Source organism: Apis mellifera, linkage group LG12 (assembly GCF_003254395.2).
Source record: "Apis mellifera strain DH4 linkage group LG12, Amel_HAv3.1, whole genome shotgun sequence".
NCBI lineage: Eukaryota > Metazoa > Arthropoda > Insecta > Hymenoptera > Apidae > Apis > Apis mellifera.
Window position 1 is genome coordinate 3,219,362 of NC_037649.1, and position 20,559 is coordinate 3,239,920.

At 17.8% G+C, this 20,559-nt stretch overlaps 1 protein-coding gene across 1 annotated transcript; it reads right to left on the reverse strand.

Moving 5' to 3' along the window:
• Nucleotides 1–40: 40 nt before the first annotated feature.
• On the reverse strand, nt 41–20,475 carry LOC551094 (fatty-acid amide hydrolase 2-B). The gene is made up of 10 exons (XM_026444401.1): nt 20,458–20,475; nt 11,820–11,995; nt 11,267–11,486; nt 10,198–10,415; nt 4,498–4,609; nt 1,390–1,676; nt 1,191–1,271; nt 916–1,080; nt 279–461; nt 41–194 (listed from the first exon to the last, which is right to left on the reverse strand). Exons 2-10 carry the CDS (start codon nt 11,988–11,990, stop codon nt 108–110), a joined length of 1,524 nt encoding a protein of 507 aa, XP_026300186.1. The 5' UTR covers nt 11,991–11,995; nt 20,458–20,475; the 3' UTR covers nt 41–107.
• Nucleotides 20,476–20,559: the final 84 nt, after the last annotated feature.

Genomic DNA, 20,559 nt, shown 5'->3' on the forward strand with positions numbered 1-20,559 from the left:
TATACTCTCTATATAATTTGTATTTACATAAACATCTGTATTGATAAATAATACTTATATATTTCATAACAATATATTCATAACGATGTAGAATAAAAAAAAGTCTATCAATGAGAAATCCAACCACCATATACTTGTTCAAATTCTTTGGCAATTAGTAGACAAAGATAATCTTGATTAGCTGCAGATATTATCTGAAACAAAATTAAAAATAAATTTTATAAAAATAAAAATTCTAAAGACATATTAGAAAAATATGAAATTAATTTATTAATTACTTGAAATCCAATTGGTAATCTATTTTTATCCATACCCATTGGTACATGTGTTGAAGGTAAACCTGTTATATTTGCTAATGAACTGTATATGCAATTATTTATTTCAAAAATCATTGTTTGGGGAAAAGATGCTGTACGAAAATAGGACGGGCATATTAATATTCCATTATCTTTTAATATATCCTGTAAATAACATAAAAAAAATTTAGATTGATACAATATAACAAATATAGATATAAGTATATACTATGAGATTTTCTAAAAGTCTATTTATGTTTATGATCATTAGTATTATAATTATCATAATTATTATTTCACATAATAATACAAAATAATACATAATAATACAAAAAGTAGAAAGACACATCTGAATATAATTGAAAGAATAATTAAAGATATTAGTATAGAAAAATATTAATTAGTTAAAATCTTTTGAAGCAATCTTTTTTATTAAATATTTCTTGAAAAGTAATAATAGAATTAAAATAAAAGTAAATATCTTAATTCTAATATTAATTCTAATATTCCTTTTTATAAACAAAACATTTTTATAATAAAAGACTTTCATACATATATGTATAAATACATATGTATAATATTCTAAATTATATATCATTAAATGAATAATTAATCATACATTCATTTCTCGAGTGAGTTCTTTTGTAGCATTAATATAATATTCTTTCTTTGAAACTGATATAAATGCATTTTTGTCTATGAACATTTGTATAAGACAACATGTTTGTGTAAATGATGATAATCCTATTATTGACTTTCCCATTTCAAGAACTGAATTTCTTCCCTAAAAAAAAAAAGAAATAAATTACAAATAATTTTCAAAAAATTAAATTGAAGACATGCAAATAATAAAAATATATTCATTTATTATTAATATATTATAATAATTATTACCTCTAGTAAATTAAATTCTTTTAATTCAGAAAATAAAGAGAATGTCATATATAATATGTTTTTCAGCTTGTCTTTTGGAAACTATAATATAAATGTAATTATTTAAAGTTAAAAATTTTTAAATATTTTTTTTAAAATCAAATTTTAAAATCAATTATTTTAAAATCAAATTATTATAAAATTATTATAAAATAATTACTCTTTGCACGATGGCACCCTTGTTTATTAAATATTGTGAAGCTTTATAGACTACTTCAGTTATTTCCATCGAAGATGATTTTATATCAGGAAAGCTATCTAAATAAAAAACTTTTAGATTTTTTAATTCAATAGAATCATACAAACGTAAAGATTTTTCACATTTAGAAGTTAACACATTCATCATTAAATTAAGATCTTCCGCATATCTTGTCATTGGTCCCATTACTAACATGTAATTGATATTTCCAGTGACCAAAGGCAAATGACCAGCATTAGAAACAATACCTATGGATGAAGAATCACATATATACATATATATATATATATATATATATACATATTATTGAAAAAATATAATATTGCGAACGTTTTTTATTGCATACATATATTTTTTTATAAAATATATATTAATAATAAAATAAAATTTAAATAGAAAATCTAATTTTTTTAAATTTCAATTAATACACTAATTAATTTGCATATTTTTCATATATTTTGAAATATATGCAATAATATGTAATTCACATGCATTTATTTCTTTTTTTTTTTGTAAAATTCAATTATTTAATAAAATTAAAAAATTTATGATATCTTTAACTATTGAAATAATAAGATGGAATGCGTGTGATAGGTTGTAATTTTATTTTCGAAAAATATATTGTTATTATATTTTCGAAAAATTTCAAAATTCTAATCTATAAAAATATATTAATATATATATGTACACATTATATAGATATTAAATTATATTAAATCATTAGTCATTAATATTATACATTTTATACATTTAAATACCGATTACGATGTTTAAAGTAAATAAATAGTAATCACATTCTGTTGTCAGATTGGAAACAAAAATGAAGTAACGTTTGCACAATAGCCGAGATATCAAAAATGCAACAAAAACTGAGTATATGTTACATACTTTCAACGATTTAAATTTTAAATAAGCAGAATTAATATTTAAAATTTATCCTTCTCATTGTTAATATTAAAATTTATTATTAAAAATAAATGGATATACATATTTTACTTCGTTTTTATCTCTGAACAGATTATGTTAGCAGAATTTGTCTATAAAATAGTTTAATGTAGCTATTATTTAAAATTTTTTTAAATTTATTGCTCATTTGTACAAATTGTTTATTATTATCAACAAAAATATGCATATAAATTAATATTTATAAATTTCGTATAATTATTTAATTCTATTGTAATAAAATTTGAAAAATGTAGATGAAAAATTCGTGAAATGTTTATTTTCAATAACAATTTTTTTTCTTGTACTGTATTATAGATAATGTTCTTTAATTATTGATAAAAAATTAAAAAAACTTAATAATATTTAATTATTAGTTCAAATTATACGATACGATAATTATATAATTTGCAATTTTGATAGATATTTGCTTTTTAGCTGTTGTCGCAAGCACTATTTCATAATTTTTTAAAAAAAATAATGAATTAAAAACTTATAAAAAAAAATTATTTTAAAAATATAATACTAAAATAACATACATCATTATATGTATTATGAATCAAATCAAAAACAAAGAACTTTGATATATTTAAGAAATTATTTTGATTAAAAAATATTATACATTATATAATAATATAACAAATATTATATCATATATAGATTGTTTCATTTTCATTCTCAAAATAAAAAAGATAATTTACATGATTCCATAAATAAGAATGCATTTCAATTATTTAACTCTTAATAGTAATTATTTCTTTATAATTATTTTTTTATATTGATTTATATTGACTTCGTTTATATAAATTATTCAAAATAAATATATTTTCCATAAAATTTATTAATATATTAATAAGATCATTTTTAATACTTTGTTTTTTAATGTTTGCTATTAATTAAAAAATATTGACGCAACAAATTTTTAATTTTATGCAATTTCATAATATAAAAAATCGTACAAAAAGGAAATAAATTTAGCGATTTAAAAACGTCTATTTATATATCAATACAAATCAATATAAAATACAGTTTCAAATGATTATTAAAAATTAAATACTTCGTTTGATTTCTTATGATTCATATCATTTTTTGTTTCTGAAACAAAAACAAATCTGTAATATATATACTATATTTTTTACTCAGAATAATTTTCTAAATAAATAAATAAATGTGTGTGTGTATGTGTGTTAATGTTAAAGTTTCCAAAAATACTAAATACAATGTGATTTAAAATTCATAATTAGATACAAATAAAATCAGAAACCACTACCATCAAATTTATGGTCCTAAATAAAATGAAAATAAAAAATAATGAAATTAGAACGCTTCATTTTCGAAAAATTATAAAATTAGATATTTAAAAATCAATCGAGTATACATTAACTAATAATCGATATTACGAATTTTAGAAATCATTACTATGACCATTCTTAAAATTTTTTTCTCTCATATAAAAAAATATTATATTAAGAAAACGAAAATATATTAGTATGTAATCTCAATATTTATATTTTATAATACTACTAATTATAACATCAATAATGAAAGTGAAAAAGAAAAAATCGCATAAAAAATATTAATTAAAACTGCATATAAAAAATCCATATAAAAAATCCAGATTCATTATGTAAAAAGAAACTCTACATAAAAAAGAATAATATAAGTTGAAGAATGAGTATACTTAATATTAAAAAATATATATTTAATTATAAAAGTCTTTATGTATTTTAATTATATATAATCCAATTTCGCTTAGAAATAACACAGTATTTAATAAATTAAACAATTTATATTTAAAAATTTGCTTTATCTTACATTATTTAATCTCTTCATTAATATATATAAAAAAAAAAAATAAAAAAAAAATAATCACATCTAATAATAATATTGAAAAAGGAGAAAATATTCGTTATATACCTTTCTTTTTAAAATTTAAATAAGAAATTATATACATAGAGCGATCCAAAAATATTCAGAAACATCCGTTTATATTTCGTTTATATTAATATTCAGAAACTGAAGATTTCTGAAGTAATTTCAAATAACATTTTTCTTTGCAAAAAAAATTATTCAATATAAATGTCATTATATATAACAGTTCATTATCACAAACTTTAACTATGGTACCTGCAGTAGGTTTATGACCAAAAATACCACAGAAGAGAGATGGTATCCTTATGGAACCAGCTATATCCGAACCAAGTCCCATGAGTGATGCTCCTGCACCAAGTAATGCGGCCTATAAAATGTAAATAATATATATTTTAAATGCAAAAATTATTAGTTCCAGAAATTCTAGAGTTGAATTAATATTATTAACAAAATTTACAAATTATAAATTACAAATAATCAATATAATATGCTAATAAATTTTTTTTTTTCATCATTTCAAAGAAGGAATTAAAATTTTGACAAATAATAAATTAAATCCTGAATTTAAAATCTTTATTTGTAAATAATTAATAATTGCATCATATTAGTTAGTTAGTAAGAAATTATTAATGACTCTTGGATATTCATAAGAGCAATACAACAGTTTTGTCATTATTTGTATCAAAAGATAAAAAAATACTTTATTTGTATTATATTATTCAAAATAAATTATAGTTTTATACAGTATTAAGTAAACATATTAAAATATATTTAATAATAATAAATATTTCAACATATGGAAATTTATTGATTCTTAAAATTAAAAAATGAATTAAGTATGAATTAGATAATTTTATTTTTTTAAAATGTGATATTACAAAAAATGAAATATTCGCTAAGTCTTTGAAAATGACAAAATAAATTGCAGAAAATTAATATAGAGTAAAAAAAAATTATATATTTATTCAGAAAATATATTTAAGAAATCGAGAAATATGAAAAATGATAATAACAATAATGATTAAGTTAAAAATGTATTATGTATTTATTTAATTATAAATACATATGAATATAATGAAATTTAAATTAATTATAAATATAAAATAATGGAATGAAAACAAAAAGTTTAAAATAGTATTTTTATAAAATTCCAAATCAAAAAATTGCAAAAAGATTTTTATTTAATTTTATTTTAGTTCAAATTAAATTTTTAACTTATAATATAATAAATATATATTTTTATTTTTTATCAAAGAAACAAGATTATTATATAATTTTTTCTTTAGGCTGAATTTCTATTTTGCATTTTCATTTTTTTGTTTAGGGAAGAATGATATCTTTCAATATATCAAAAATATTAATTTATTAAATGTAACTAATTTATTAAATGTAATTAATTTGACAAAAATTTTTTATTATCTATTTAGTATTATATTACATAAAATATAAAATGTTAAATAAATAAAATAGTAAAAATTTTTTATTTCAAGTATGGGACAAAAAGTCGATTTTGAATAAACATTTTATAATATAATTCAAAAAAAAAAACAATATCAATCAAATTTTATACCAGTAAATCAATAATTATACTTTTTTATAATATTAAATATTTCGTTGAAAAATATTTTTGACGATTAAATAATAATTAAAAATGAAAATTACAATTTTTTATTAGAAATAAAATCTAAAGTTTTTTACATTTTTTGATGCCTATTGCTTGTTTCTATGTTCATAATCAATTTTAATAAATTTTACAATATATACTATATAACTAAAATAAATATTTAAAATATTTTTTTTCATTAGATAAAAAGTTATTAAAAACAATTTTCATTATTTTTTTTGTGATTCCGACAAATTAAAATTTTTTTTTTATTTAGTAAATTAATCTTTTTAATTTCTCAAAACAACTTAAGATATTAATTTTAAAAAACTTTTATATATTATATTTGAAACGTCATTTGGAGTTATTGATTTCTTTCTTGATATATGTTACATATATCTAAAAAAAATATTTAGATAAAAATGAATTTTTAATATCTCATGATATAGATTGGAAATAATTGAAAAAAAAAATCACAATTTTAGAAGAAATGAAAAATAAAATTAAAACCGATTGGAATTAAAAAAAATTGGAATTATGATATTATTTATTGAATTAAAATTCTGAAATATTTATATATTTAATAACATATTTATAAATCTTACAAATTTATGTAATATATTTTATAAAACTTAAAAATTTTTTTAATATTATCTGAAAAAATGTATCATTTACCATTTAAAAATTTTACAAAATAATTTCTGTGAATATTTTTCTGATTTAAATAAAAACTGAATTAAAAATTCAGTTATATATAAAATACAGAATTTACAGTACAATACAAAACCAATTTATTACATAATAAAATTATTATGAAAATATTAAAATTGTAATCTTAACTCATATACAAGATAATTTCCCGCAATTATTTAAGAGATTTAAAAATATTAATGCATTTGCAATAATATAGGAAGAATATATTTTAGAAAAAAAAATTATATAAAAAAAATAATATTAAATAATATTTTAATGATCTAAATAATATCTTAATAATCTTTTTGCACACTTACATATTCTATTCTATTCTATTCTATTCTATTCATTAACAAAAGCAAACATAAATTTTTTAAACTTAAACAAAAAACATTTTTGATATATAATTATAAGAGACATGAAACAAAAAAACAATTTATTTCATACAAATTTTATAATGAAATATTTTTGTTCGAATGCCTATATCAACATATTATATATGGTATTATTTAGAATACATTTGATATTAAATTCAATACTTTTTTTTGGAAAGTTTGTTTCGAATGTGAATGTAAGAAATTATAATAAATGCAAATTGCATCTTCACTTTCATAAGTTCTTCATAATATTAGCATATAGATTAATATATATATATATATATATATATATATATATATATATATATACAACATAACAAGATCATAATTAAAATTTGCTGAAATTAATAAATATTCTGAAAGTAATTTTTGTTTTTCGTTTGTAAATATTTGTATATTACGAAATATAGATATTATGATATTATAAAATTTGGATAAAAAACTATATTTTTGTTATTTTTATATTTAATTATATATTTAGATAATGTCATTTTATCAATTTTTTACTTTTTAACTATTATCTTTATTGGTTTATTTTCATTAATAATTTCTAATATATTTTTAATATTATCCGATGAATTTATATGATACTTAAATTGATTTAAATTATATCTATTAAAATATACAAATTTCATAGCCATAATTTGATTGAAGAATATTACAAATTATATAAAATAAATTATTTTGGGAATATGGTATATGTATTAAATCTTGATTTGTCTCGTACCTATCAAAATATGGAATTTTAATTAATTTTAAAAATATTAATTTTAGCAATATTTAATCTTAAATTAAAAACAATAAGAATTGACACATATAATAATAAATATATTTTCATGTAATAATATTTCATAAAAATTAATACAATATAAAAATATGATGATAAAAATTTTATATAAATAAATTAAAACAATACAAACAAATATACGTGATCTATATAGGACAATCTATAGTGAAGCATATAGAGAAGCATATAAGACTTTTCTTTTACTTTTAATATGAAAAATATAAAAATATATCAAATTTCTATGTATCTTCCTAGTCTCCTCTATATATATGAAAATTTATTTTTTATTCTATTTTATTTTAAAAATAATTATTTATGTAAATATATAACAATTTAAAAAATATAGAATTACAATTTATCATTAAATCTAATATAATAAATTTGTAAATGCAGTATTTTTATTAATAATGAATAAATAAAATAAAAATTAATAAGTAAAAGATCAATATTATTATTATTATTGTTATATTATTATTCAAAAAAAAATAAAAAATTAAATAAAAAAAGTATGTATATTTATTTATAAAATTTCTATTATAATTGATATGTATTAAAGATTTAAATTTTAAATTAAATTAAAATTTAAATTTTATAGGTTCAAGACAACAAAAAATGAATTGTTAAAATATATAAATATCATTTTAAAAATGTAATGAAATAAAATAGATGATATTTTTCTAAAAGTATTGTCTAAATAATAATTTATCATGTTTGAAATTATATTCGATGAATGAATATTTATTGATTTGAATACTTCGATGAATGATACGAAAAAATTATCATCATTTTCGAAATATCATCGTTGACGTTTTTATTTAAAAATATTTTTTTATATTATTATTCTATAATTGTTGTTAATATATATATAATAAAAAGAATTCAAATTTATTAGTTATCATAACCGTAAATGTAATAAACAATAATATCGATTCTTTGAAATAAAAAAGTCAATGATCATATTCCTAAAACAATGAAAATTTTTTCATTTCCATTCGTCGAATTATTTTAATTATAACCATTGTTAATTCAAATACATTCATTATCAATAATTATATTTAATACAATGTAATATTTTCTATGCTGCAATATATTTGCTATAAAGATTGTCCAAAATTCATGCAAGAAGTAATTTTGATAGAAAATAAAGATTTATTATTATTATTATTATTTATAATTAAAAATTATAAATTTTTTGTTAATAATGATCTCCACGGCTTTCCTGGCACATATAACATTCTTTTGTTGAAACTTTCCATGAGTGTTTTGTATAAATATGGGTGAATTTCATTAATAGAGCGCTTAAGTTCCTTTTTCAAAGCGTGAAAGATTGTGGGCTTGTCGGCACAAACTTAGACTTCAAAAAATCCTAAAGAAAAAAGTCCAAAAAGTTGGCATTAAATCGCATAATCTGTGCAATCAATTCTGATCACTAAAATAGAAAATTATACCAGGAAATGATTTATGCAATAATTGAATTGTTGTATGGCATGTGGCATCGTTGAAACCACATATCGTCTATATCCATATCTTGCAATTTAGTCACAAAAAACTATTATTATGTCGCGATAATGAGTATCATTAATTGTTATTGCCTGATCAGCCGCATTTTCGAAAATGGTTCAATGAAGCTTGCCGCCCAAAATCCTCATCAAACAAGATGTTGTGGATGAATTTATTCCTCAACAATCACTTGTGTATTTTCTGAACCCCAAATGCGACAATTTTATTGATTAACTAATCCATCAAGATGAAAATAAGTTTCACATTTAGTGAAAATAATTTTGTTCGAAAAATGCAAATTGTAACTGCTAAACCTTATTTTTAAAATATTGTTCAACAATAAAAACACGTTTTGTTCTTTTGTGAAGCACTCCATTTTTAATCCTAAATTGTCATACTGTCTTTTTTTTTTTCGTTGACAACATTTTACCACATAAATGGCACAAAATTCAAATCTTGCATGAATTTTGGGATACTCTTTATATACAAGCAATATTAATATATAAATATACATGATTTGGAGGATTGATTGCAAAAAATTAAATAGTATTTAATTATATAATAATAGTTTTAACAAATTTAAACTAAAAAGTTTATAACAATAATTTTAATAAAAGTTGCTAAACAAAAATATCGATTGAAGATTATTTATTAAGTTATAAACAATTGAAATTTGCGTTAAATGAAATCAGATGAAAATGATCCGTACTATCTCTGTCATATCACTAGTTCTGTCTTCATTTTGTTTTATCTAATACAAAATTATAATTGAATAAATAAAAAGCCTCAAATAATATTTTTATATACCAATTTTTCTGTTTGCTCTTTAGAATCGACTCTTGAAATGTTCATGAACATACTATATAAGTATGTATATAATTTCACAATTTTATTATAATTATTAAAATTTTATAAATTTAGCATAATTTATGATTTTTTATTATGTAAAAGAAAAAATTGAAATTAATATAAAAATGCAAATAATTAATACTTACCTCACCTCCTGATGATCCTCCTGGTGTTCTTCTTCTATCATATGGATTCAATGTATGACCATAAAGAAAATTATAACTATGTAGACTTGTACAGAATTCAGAGGTATTACTAACTAATAAAGGAATGGCTCCAGCATCTTTTATTATTTTTACTGTAGGTCCATCTACTAAGGCCTTTATTCCTTTTCTTAATAAGGAACCTCCGGTATAACTCATTCCTAATTTAAAAAAAATTATTATTTCAAAAATTAATCATATGATTTCGATAAAAAAACTTGATGTAAAAAATTAAATTTATTGAAAAAAAATATATATAATAAATCACATTCTCCATTCTAAATATGTTTTTAATTAATAATTTTAGTAACAAGTCAATTCTTGAATTTAAAACATTCTGTTAAGAATTCAATATTCTTTGGTTAAATAATTTATATTATACAGAATTATTAATATTATATTATATTTGTGTTATATTATATTATATTTGTAACATATCATTGAAAAATTGATTCAAAAACTCCAAAACAAACATGAAAATTGATATAAAATTGATGAAAATTGATGAAAATATTAATAAAAACATATTTAGATTGTATTAACACTTTATATTAGATAAAATGAGATAAAGAAAATAAAGTAATATCAGCTTCTCGTTTTACTTCGTTTAACACGAATTTAAATTGCTCATAATTTAATAAATAAATCTGAGCTAATTTTTTTCTATATTAATTTTTGGTTTCAATCTTCTAAAGATGTCTAATAAATATATTAATATCTTATATTTAGAATATTTAAAAAATTTTTTAAATATTTAAAATTATTTTTTAAATTATTTAAGAAAAAAATACAAAAGAGGATATTCTATGTTTTAATTAATTTTATCTAATTCTTCATATATATACATACTATATATCATAATGTATCATATTTGATGATATCTATCTATTATGTATATACATATATGTATATTTAAATAGTATATTTAAATGTTTTAATTTAAAAAATGAACATTTCATTCAATTTAATTTCATAATTATTGTTTCGTTAAATATATCCGAAAGATCATTACCTGATAGACAACAACTTTCTTTAATAGTGATTGGTACACCATAAAGTGGTTTTTCCTTTTCCAATATGTGTATAGTGAATTTTCCACTTTTTAACTGTTCATCGTATAATTTTGCTTCATTTATAGCTAGCTCGAACCTGTCCTCTATTACTGCGTTTATAAAAGGATTTACTTCTTGGATACGATCGATATATATTTTCACTATTGTCTCGCTTTTAAGCTATATTCAATGGAACAGAATTATTTTTAATCATAAAAAACTGTGATTAATAATGTGTTATCAATAATGAAACTAAATTATAAATTATAAATTCGAATTAATATATATTTTGTTATCTTAAAAAAAGCTTTTTATTTTGACAAAAAAAAAGAAAAAAGAAAAAATTCAAAAATTTATTTTAATAATAATAGAAAATTATAAGATAATAATAAAAGTATAAATAATAAAAAAAAAAGAAAAAAAATTAAAATAAAATAATAGAACTTATGCATTTTGCAACAACCATTACATTATTACATAATTATAAAAAATAATTTGTAATTAATTGCTTACATCTCCATTTCTGATTTTTTTTGCTATTGTAGTTGCACTTAATCTTAATAAAGGATTTTTAATTGGAGGTATATTCGGTAGTCTTTTTCTATACATAAACCACAATATAGGTCGCATAAATATACTAATAATATTCATTATGAATATAAACAATTTTATATATAATGACATTTTTTCTGTAATGAAAAATAAATTTATTAATTTAGAAATTTTTATAAAAATAAAATTATATTTATTTTTTATGATTAAAAATTGAAAAAAAATCTCCTTTGTACTCATTTTTAATATAGCGATTTATGAATCACAATTTATGAGTAAATGTGTTTAACTCGATAAGAATGAAATGCAGTGATTTTTATTAATATTCAAACATTATAATATATTATCCATTATTCTTTATATTTAGCCATAATTAAATTAATAAATTTTTTTTGTTTTTTCTTATAATAAAGCATATATTCTACTTAATGAAAATTTTATTTATTTAATTTAATTAATTTATTATTATATAACAAATAATATATTAATAAATGTATTCTTTTTATATTCGTAAAATATTCGTAACAAATTTATATTAATTTATTTAAATAATAATTCTTTAAAAAAGTATTGTGTTCAATTATTCTTCTTTTTTATAATATTTAATTTATTTTTAAATTAAATAAATTTTAAACAGTTTAATAATTATTTTTTGTTAGATTTTTTAATAGACTATGTAGACTTAGTATGTTTTATTCCTATTTTAAAAAAATTTATCACATTTCTTTAATATATATTATTGTTTTTTATATTTTAATGATTCAATTTATTGATTTTAATAAGAATAATTACACAAATACCATTTTAATTTGATAACATATATTTGTAATATAATATTTGCAAATTATTCCCGTTAATTGCATTCTTCGATTTTATAGTATATTTATATTTTATAATGTTCAGAGAATAAATTAATGAACTCTTTATTACTATCTATATTACTATATATTAAATTAATAAAATTTTTATTTTTAATACTTAATATTTTATTATATATTTAATATATTTTTTAATGTATGTTATATATGTTTTTATAATATATGTTATATAAAATAAAAAATCTATTAATTTATGATTAAAGCATTTAAAAACATTTTCGGCTATGAACAGATACTAATAAAACTGAAACTTTTTAATTTAAAATCATTTAATTTGATGAATTTTATGTAAAAAATCATAGGAATTTTCACAAAAAAACATAATTTTTTTTTAAATATATAAATAATAACATATGAATATGAATATATAAATATAATTTATATAATTCATTATGATGATTAAAAATATTAAAAAAGAAAATTTTTCATAACAAATTATTGATAACTTCGATCATATTGATCTTTGTGATTTTATTGTACCAAATCATTATAGAGTATTTTAATTTCATATATTAAATAAATTACTATTTAAAATATAAAAGACGCTTTTTAATGAAATATTTCGTTTTTTAGTAAAATAAAATACAATTTTGTAAATACAATTGTTCATAATATTTAAATTAACAAAGCTTTCTTTTCTTTCGTTTATATCAATAAAAATATGATTTTTAAAATCATACAAAATAATAATCATGAATATTATTTTTAAAATAATAAAAATAATAATGTATTAAAAATAATCTAATAATAATATTATGTTTCAAGATCGATAAATGTATTATATCTATATCAATAAATGAATGTTATAACTATAATAGCACAATTAAAATATGCGAAATAATGTAAATCAAAAAAATAAACAATGAAATTCTAATAAATAATGAATTGAAAACTATAAGAACAATATGCAGAATTTTTTCTCGAAGATTTTTTACCTGCAAAAATTCTATTTAATAAATGATTAGAAAAATTACTCGGAGTAGATGAGACAGTTTTTTAAAAAAAAAATCAGTTTTTTTCAAAAAAAAATTATAAGTTATATTTATAAAGAAAATTTAAAATAAAATATGATTTCTTCTTAAATCTCAAACTCAATTAACGATCTTGGCCTTCTTCTGAATTCTATAAGTCACACTTACTCTAAAACCATATTAATAGTAATAATCTAATAATTATATAAATTATTAATAACATCAAATCTAATATAATTAATTAATCTTTTAGAGGAAATCAAAAATTATGACATGACTTATCGGAATCACAGTTCCTGTAAATATATTTTTGTTTCTTATACATTTAAAATGAACCCAATTTTTGAATTGCTAAATGCTAAAAAAATAAATGCTAAAAAATGAAAAGGCAAAATTTAAAAATTAAATATATATAAATATAATATTACTAATATATAAAATTTATATATTAGTAATGGCAAGTATGTTGTTATAGTAATGTGCATTGAGTTATAATAAGGAATAATTAAATAATCTCCATTAGCATATATAATTTGTAAAAATATTATTGACTTATTATATTATATTTACTATTACAATATATTTTTAAATGTCATCTGATTCATAAGATGAATAATAATTAATAATTATTATAATTAATAAAAAAAATGAATCATTAAAAATCAATTAATCATTAGTTAAATAATCGAAATAATTGAAAAAATATTAATCGAAAAATATTTATTTGATTAAATTATATATTATATTAAATTCTTATATACAATTACATTATTCACTTTTACAGATGCTATTAAATGAATGATATTGAATATTATAATTTTTGTATTGTATAATTCGATATATTTTTTTTATCGAATTTTTTATAAATAAATATTTATTATATTTAACACTTTCTTCGATATTTATATTTATTATTTGTTCTTACTCAGTGATATGTAACCAACGTAACTGAATTAGGCTATGCGCTTTGTAATTAGCTAATGTTTATTAACAAAAATTTTAATGAAAGTTTTTGAAATTACCTCAGAAATCTGCAATTAATGGATATTCTCATATTTTTAAGATATATAGAAAACAAAAAGTGACATTAATTTTTGTATTCTCATTAAATAGAATATATATTTTATCATAAAAAACAAAAAATTTGTTAATTTAATTATTGTCAAATATAATGAATAAAATAATGAATAAAATATTTGAATATTAAAGAATCTAATTCATTAATTTTATAATATTGTTTTTTCTGTGCTGAATAAAAAATTCTGCAATCATATCGATCATTTCCTACGATAATAACATAATTAAAAATTTACAGTTTTTTATTATTAATATAGGAAGAGTTAGTTTATATTTATAGTTTTGTTTATACTTTGTATTAATAGAATTTTATAAGTAAGCTTTTAAATACAAAATTTTCAATACAAATTTCAAACTTGGAATTTAATGAGACGTTTTTATACATTTTTATAAAAATTGAAAACATTCAAATTTTTTTTTTTAATGTGTTTTTTTATCTTGCTTTTTTTTATTATCGTTGCTAAATAAATAAATAATTTCTATGTTCATCAATCATTTTAATTCGAAAAATATCATTGATAATAAATCGTATAATTATAAAATAATTATAATCTCACGAAAACTATATTGAAATGTTTAATACACATAATACATATACATAATACACATAAACATAACTGTATACAATATCCTTCATATATGTATAAATAATGAATGTTGATTTATGAATCACTATATAAAAAAGAACTTAAATATTTTAATTTTAAAAAAATATTAAAATTTGTTGTGATAACTCTGCAAAATTAATAAGTTTTTAATAAACTTTCTATATGTTTCTTTCTAATCAGTTTTTATCAATATGAATATAATATATTTAATCAAAAATTTAAATTTAAACTTTAAAATTAAATTAAACTTGTTATATATATTATATTATTTACCAATTTAAGACTTTATTAATTTAGTATTCTAGATTTATTATAGATTTTCGAATGTAAATTTGTGTCTTTTGGAATAAAAATTATAACATTGTTTAGACACAAACAGATGATATGCAGATGAATAAATGACTTAGAATGATATTGCAAAGATAATTATCGTTTTTAAGAAAAAAATTTGGTAATTATTTGCTTTGTAAATTTAGAAACAATTCGGTATGATTAGAGTTATCAATATGGTACCTGAGACGACATTTATAGCCATGCCAATCTCAATGGCAGTTAGCATCATTTTACCTGAAAGGAACTACTACAAGCATGTGCGTTTCCTGAGAAAACAACGGACTTGTGAATGACATTGCTCCTCGGACTCATTCTAAGGAGCTTTCTTCGAACCAGGATGCTGCTTAACCAAGAGGTTGATTCGCAGCGTTATTGGACATTTGTGTACCGCACTGAAGATTCGAGAATCTCATGAATGGAACATGGGAACTTCATGAAGGTATCAATGTGGAGAGAGAAAATCCTTAAAAATGTGTAAGAATTACAAGAATTAGAATTACAAAAAGCAAGAACTATCAAAACAACAAGAACTTTCAGAACTCTTTGAACTTCGAACTTTAATGATTATGTGAAATATTATTAGCATATGGATTTTGTGTTTGATTGTCTGGTGAATCGAATTTGTCAACAGCGAACTTCGCAATAATTGTTTGTATATAATTATATTCCATAACTCCAGAAACGGATTGGAGCTAATAAATATTTTATAGATATAATTCCGAAAAATATTGCTAATTGTGAGAATCGTAAAGATTCGGGGAAAATATAAAATCTCAACTTCGATAATATAATTCAACAATAGGAAGATGTAAATTTCAAATAATTAAATTAAATGTTATTAAAAATATGTTTATATTATCTGAAATAATTGAATTTAAAATACAGATTTTTGCATGTCATTAAATGCTTATATGTAAACAATATGTAGCATAATAATATGATATAAATATTTGCAATTAGTAATATGTAAGTATGTTGCGTAAATAATATCAGACTGTTATATGCATGTTACATAATATAAATTAATTTTTAATAATATCTATAGTTACATTAATATAATTAATTATTTTATCATAAAATAATAATTAACTAACTTTGTTATTTAATATATAATCCAATTAAAATCACGTTAAAACAATATTTACAAAATAGTCACATATCATGCTGCAAAAATTAATTTCTGTTTTTTCAAAATTATTGCAATAATTATTGCAATATTTAATAAATATATTTAATTTTTGTGTGTGTATCATAAAACTATAATTAATATAAATATAACATTTAATCAATTTTATTGTTGAATTTATTACATAACAATATCTTTTGAATGCATGAATTATAGTTAACATTTCATATTTTGTGTTCACCTTCTATAAATTTCATTAATTTTCATTTCGATTGAATTTTATTCAGAAATATAATTTGTTTCAGAAGTATTATTAGAATATTATAATAGATATAATATTCTAATCACTTTGATAATCACTTCGATAAAGTGATCACCTTTTATCAAGAATCAAAGAAAACACTGATAGTAAAATTAATCATTGTTAAAATATTTAAATTTTATTATAAATTTTATTTATATTAGTAAATTTAGAATTTAATTTATATTAGTAAAACCTTGTCTAATTTTATATATCTAACGATGAAAAAAGATATAAGATAAAAATTATGATTTCTTTATTATTATAACTTCATTAAAAATTAAAATAAACTATTGAGAAAAAAAGAATAAAAATAATTGATTAATTTATCAAGTCATATATTATAGATTGATTATCTAATTCCAATTTTTTTTATAAAATATATTACATTATTTTTGTATTTATTATTACATTATTTTTCTATTTTCATAATATTAATATAAAATGAGTCATCTAAATCTCAGCTGTTACTGTTGATAAAAAAAAATGTAAAAGAAATATAATTTGATAAAAATATTAATTTGACATAAATAAATAAATAGAGATACTTTTTCAACAATTTTGTTTTTTTAAATAGAATAATTTTTTTTACAAATTATTTAATAAACATTTTAAGATATATATAATTCAAAATTATTTAAAGTCATTATTTAAAGATCGACTGCAAAAAAAATAAAGTAAAAATACAAATAAAATAATTTATTTTATGTAAATGATAAAATTCTTTACAATAAATTTAACAATAAATGTTAATAATAATGTATCAATAAAAATCATCGAAATAATCCATTTTATTACAGTATATAATTCATTATTTATCTTGTATTCATGTATTTTATTGTGAATTTGCAATATTCTATTCATCTATGGCTGATTTTTTAAAATATGTCATTCAAAAATGCAAAAAGTAAAATAGTCCATATTTATCAAATACTGCCAAATTATGAAAAACAATGAGAAACAATGCATTTGTACAGATTTTTTGAATATGTTAAATACTTATTACAAATATTATAAAGAATTTTCAAGAAATTAAAAGAATAGTATTAGTAAATAAATCGTCATTAAAATTCGATTCGCTCATATTTTCTTTGTAGTTGATCTTTAGTGGTTTTGAATGATTATTGAATCATAGATTATTGTATTTTAAAACATTTTACCAGAACTATCTAAAAAAACATAAATAGATTAAAAATTATAAAAAAATATTTAATAAATAGAAGAACAATTCAATCTTTGCATAATTTGTACAAAATTTTTTAATGTTATCTAAACTAATATAGCTTAAATAATCATAAAAAACAGATGATATGCTTTTTTGGAAAATATTCAGTTTTATATTAGATTATAAATAGTTATTATTCATAATTACACTGCAATATTTAAATATTGAAATTTTAAATTAAAATTTCAAATAAAGATCAGTTAAAAATGACTTGAAACCAAAAAATTAATTCTGATGTAAATTCATATGTAAAATATGTAAATTATGTAACATATGCATATTAAGAATTATTTGTTCAGGTTAATGTTCAAGTGAACAATAAACAAATTCGTTGCCATTACATTTATATGATTTAGTAAATTTATATTTATATGTATATGTATTCGTATGAATATAATTAAAATACAATAAATTCAATATTCCATTAAGCGAAATACAAAATTTTCAGCATGAAATAAAGAAAATATCTTTAAAATATTTTTGTAAATTAAACATAGAAGAAAAATTAAATATAGAATTCGATGAATGCAATTTATTAAAATGATTAATATTCTATTTTATTATTTCTAATAATCTCCTAATTAATCTAAATAATTAATATTTTACTTATATCAAATAAAAAAAATGTTGAAATATTAATTTTCTTTAAGGATATATACGTTAGACGTTGGTAGAACATAAAAAGCATTGCGTTATAATACGTTATATAAAATTATTATCGTCATTATTTTTTTCTTATTATTTTACTTTTTTTCTTATTTATTTTAAATAGATTCTCAAAGTATTTAATTATTTTTTTATTCTTATCTTATCTAAGAACTTGTTATGCACCATCTGTTATCATATCATATAATTTATTATTTAATATTATTTTTCAAAATAAATTTTATTTTTAATGATTAAATATATTTTTAAATATTTATAATAAATATTTATATAAAAGTGATTAAATATAGATCTCTAATTCATTTTATTTGTATTACGTTTTTAATGTTTTTAACTTTGTTGAAATTAATCTTTAATAAAAGATCAATTACTTATTTCGATCAATTAATAATTCTTATCAAGATTCATGTAAAAATATTATTATAAAGAATTTGTTAAAATAAAAAAAATAATCAAAAATCAAAAATGATATTTAGAAAAAGAGTTTTGAAGCTCAACTTATTTTTCGTATATTAATCAAAAATCATAGTTTCGAACTTCTATTAAAAAGATACAAGTACACATATATTATTTCATGTATTTAAATATATATTTAATACATTGTTTATGCATATCTAATTTTAATAAAAAAACAAAATAAGTCACTAGATCATTATACGAAAAAAAATTTTTATTTCATTACTTTCTTCTATTAAATTTAAAATTGTATTCACATATTCATAATTTCATAATGAAGAAAATTTTAGTAGTTAAATTTTAATATTTAATATAAATCTCAATTAAATAACTTACTTAATAATATTACTTGCTTAATATTATCTAATGATTTAATATTGATTAAATAAAAATTAAATAATTATAAATATCTATTATTTAATTATACATATCTATGTACAAAATATTTTATTGAACTGAATATAATCTTACAAGAAATTAAAATTATTGAAGAAATATTTTAATAAAATTTGACTTAAATATAATTCAAATATATAAAATTCTATTATTTAAAAAAATAAAGTTGAGATTAAAATTTTTTTCATTATTTATGAAAAATATCTATGAAAAAATGGTTTATATATAATATTCTCCTTTAAATCAAATAACTTTTGTCAAAATATTTTTTATATAACTTTTATGAGATATTCGATATAAATAGTTAAACAAAACATTTTATATAAATCACGGTTGATATAATCAAATATTTTAATTATTATATTATAATTTTAATTATAATCAATAATGATAATTGCATTTAATTTTATTGTCAACTAATATTTTTCATTAAAAATAATTTATAAAATTATTTGTTTATAAAAATTCCTTCATTTATAATCGATATTTTAAATATAAATATAAATATAAAATTAAATATAAAATTAAAAAATTTTATATAAATGAAAACTTTTGGTCTTACCTTATTTATTTATTTTTCTTCTTCCAAATAATAATCAAAGAATTAATCAAATATAATTAAATATTTGATTGAAATTCAAAATAAAAATGCACAAAAGATCGC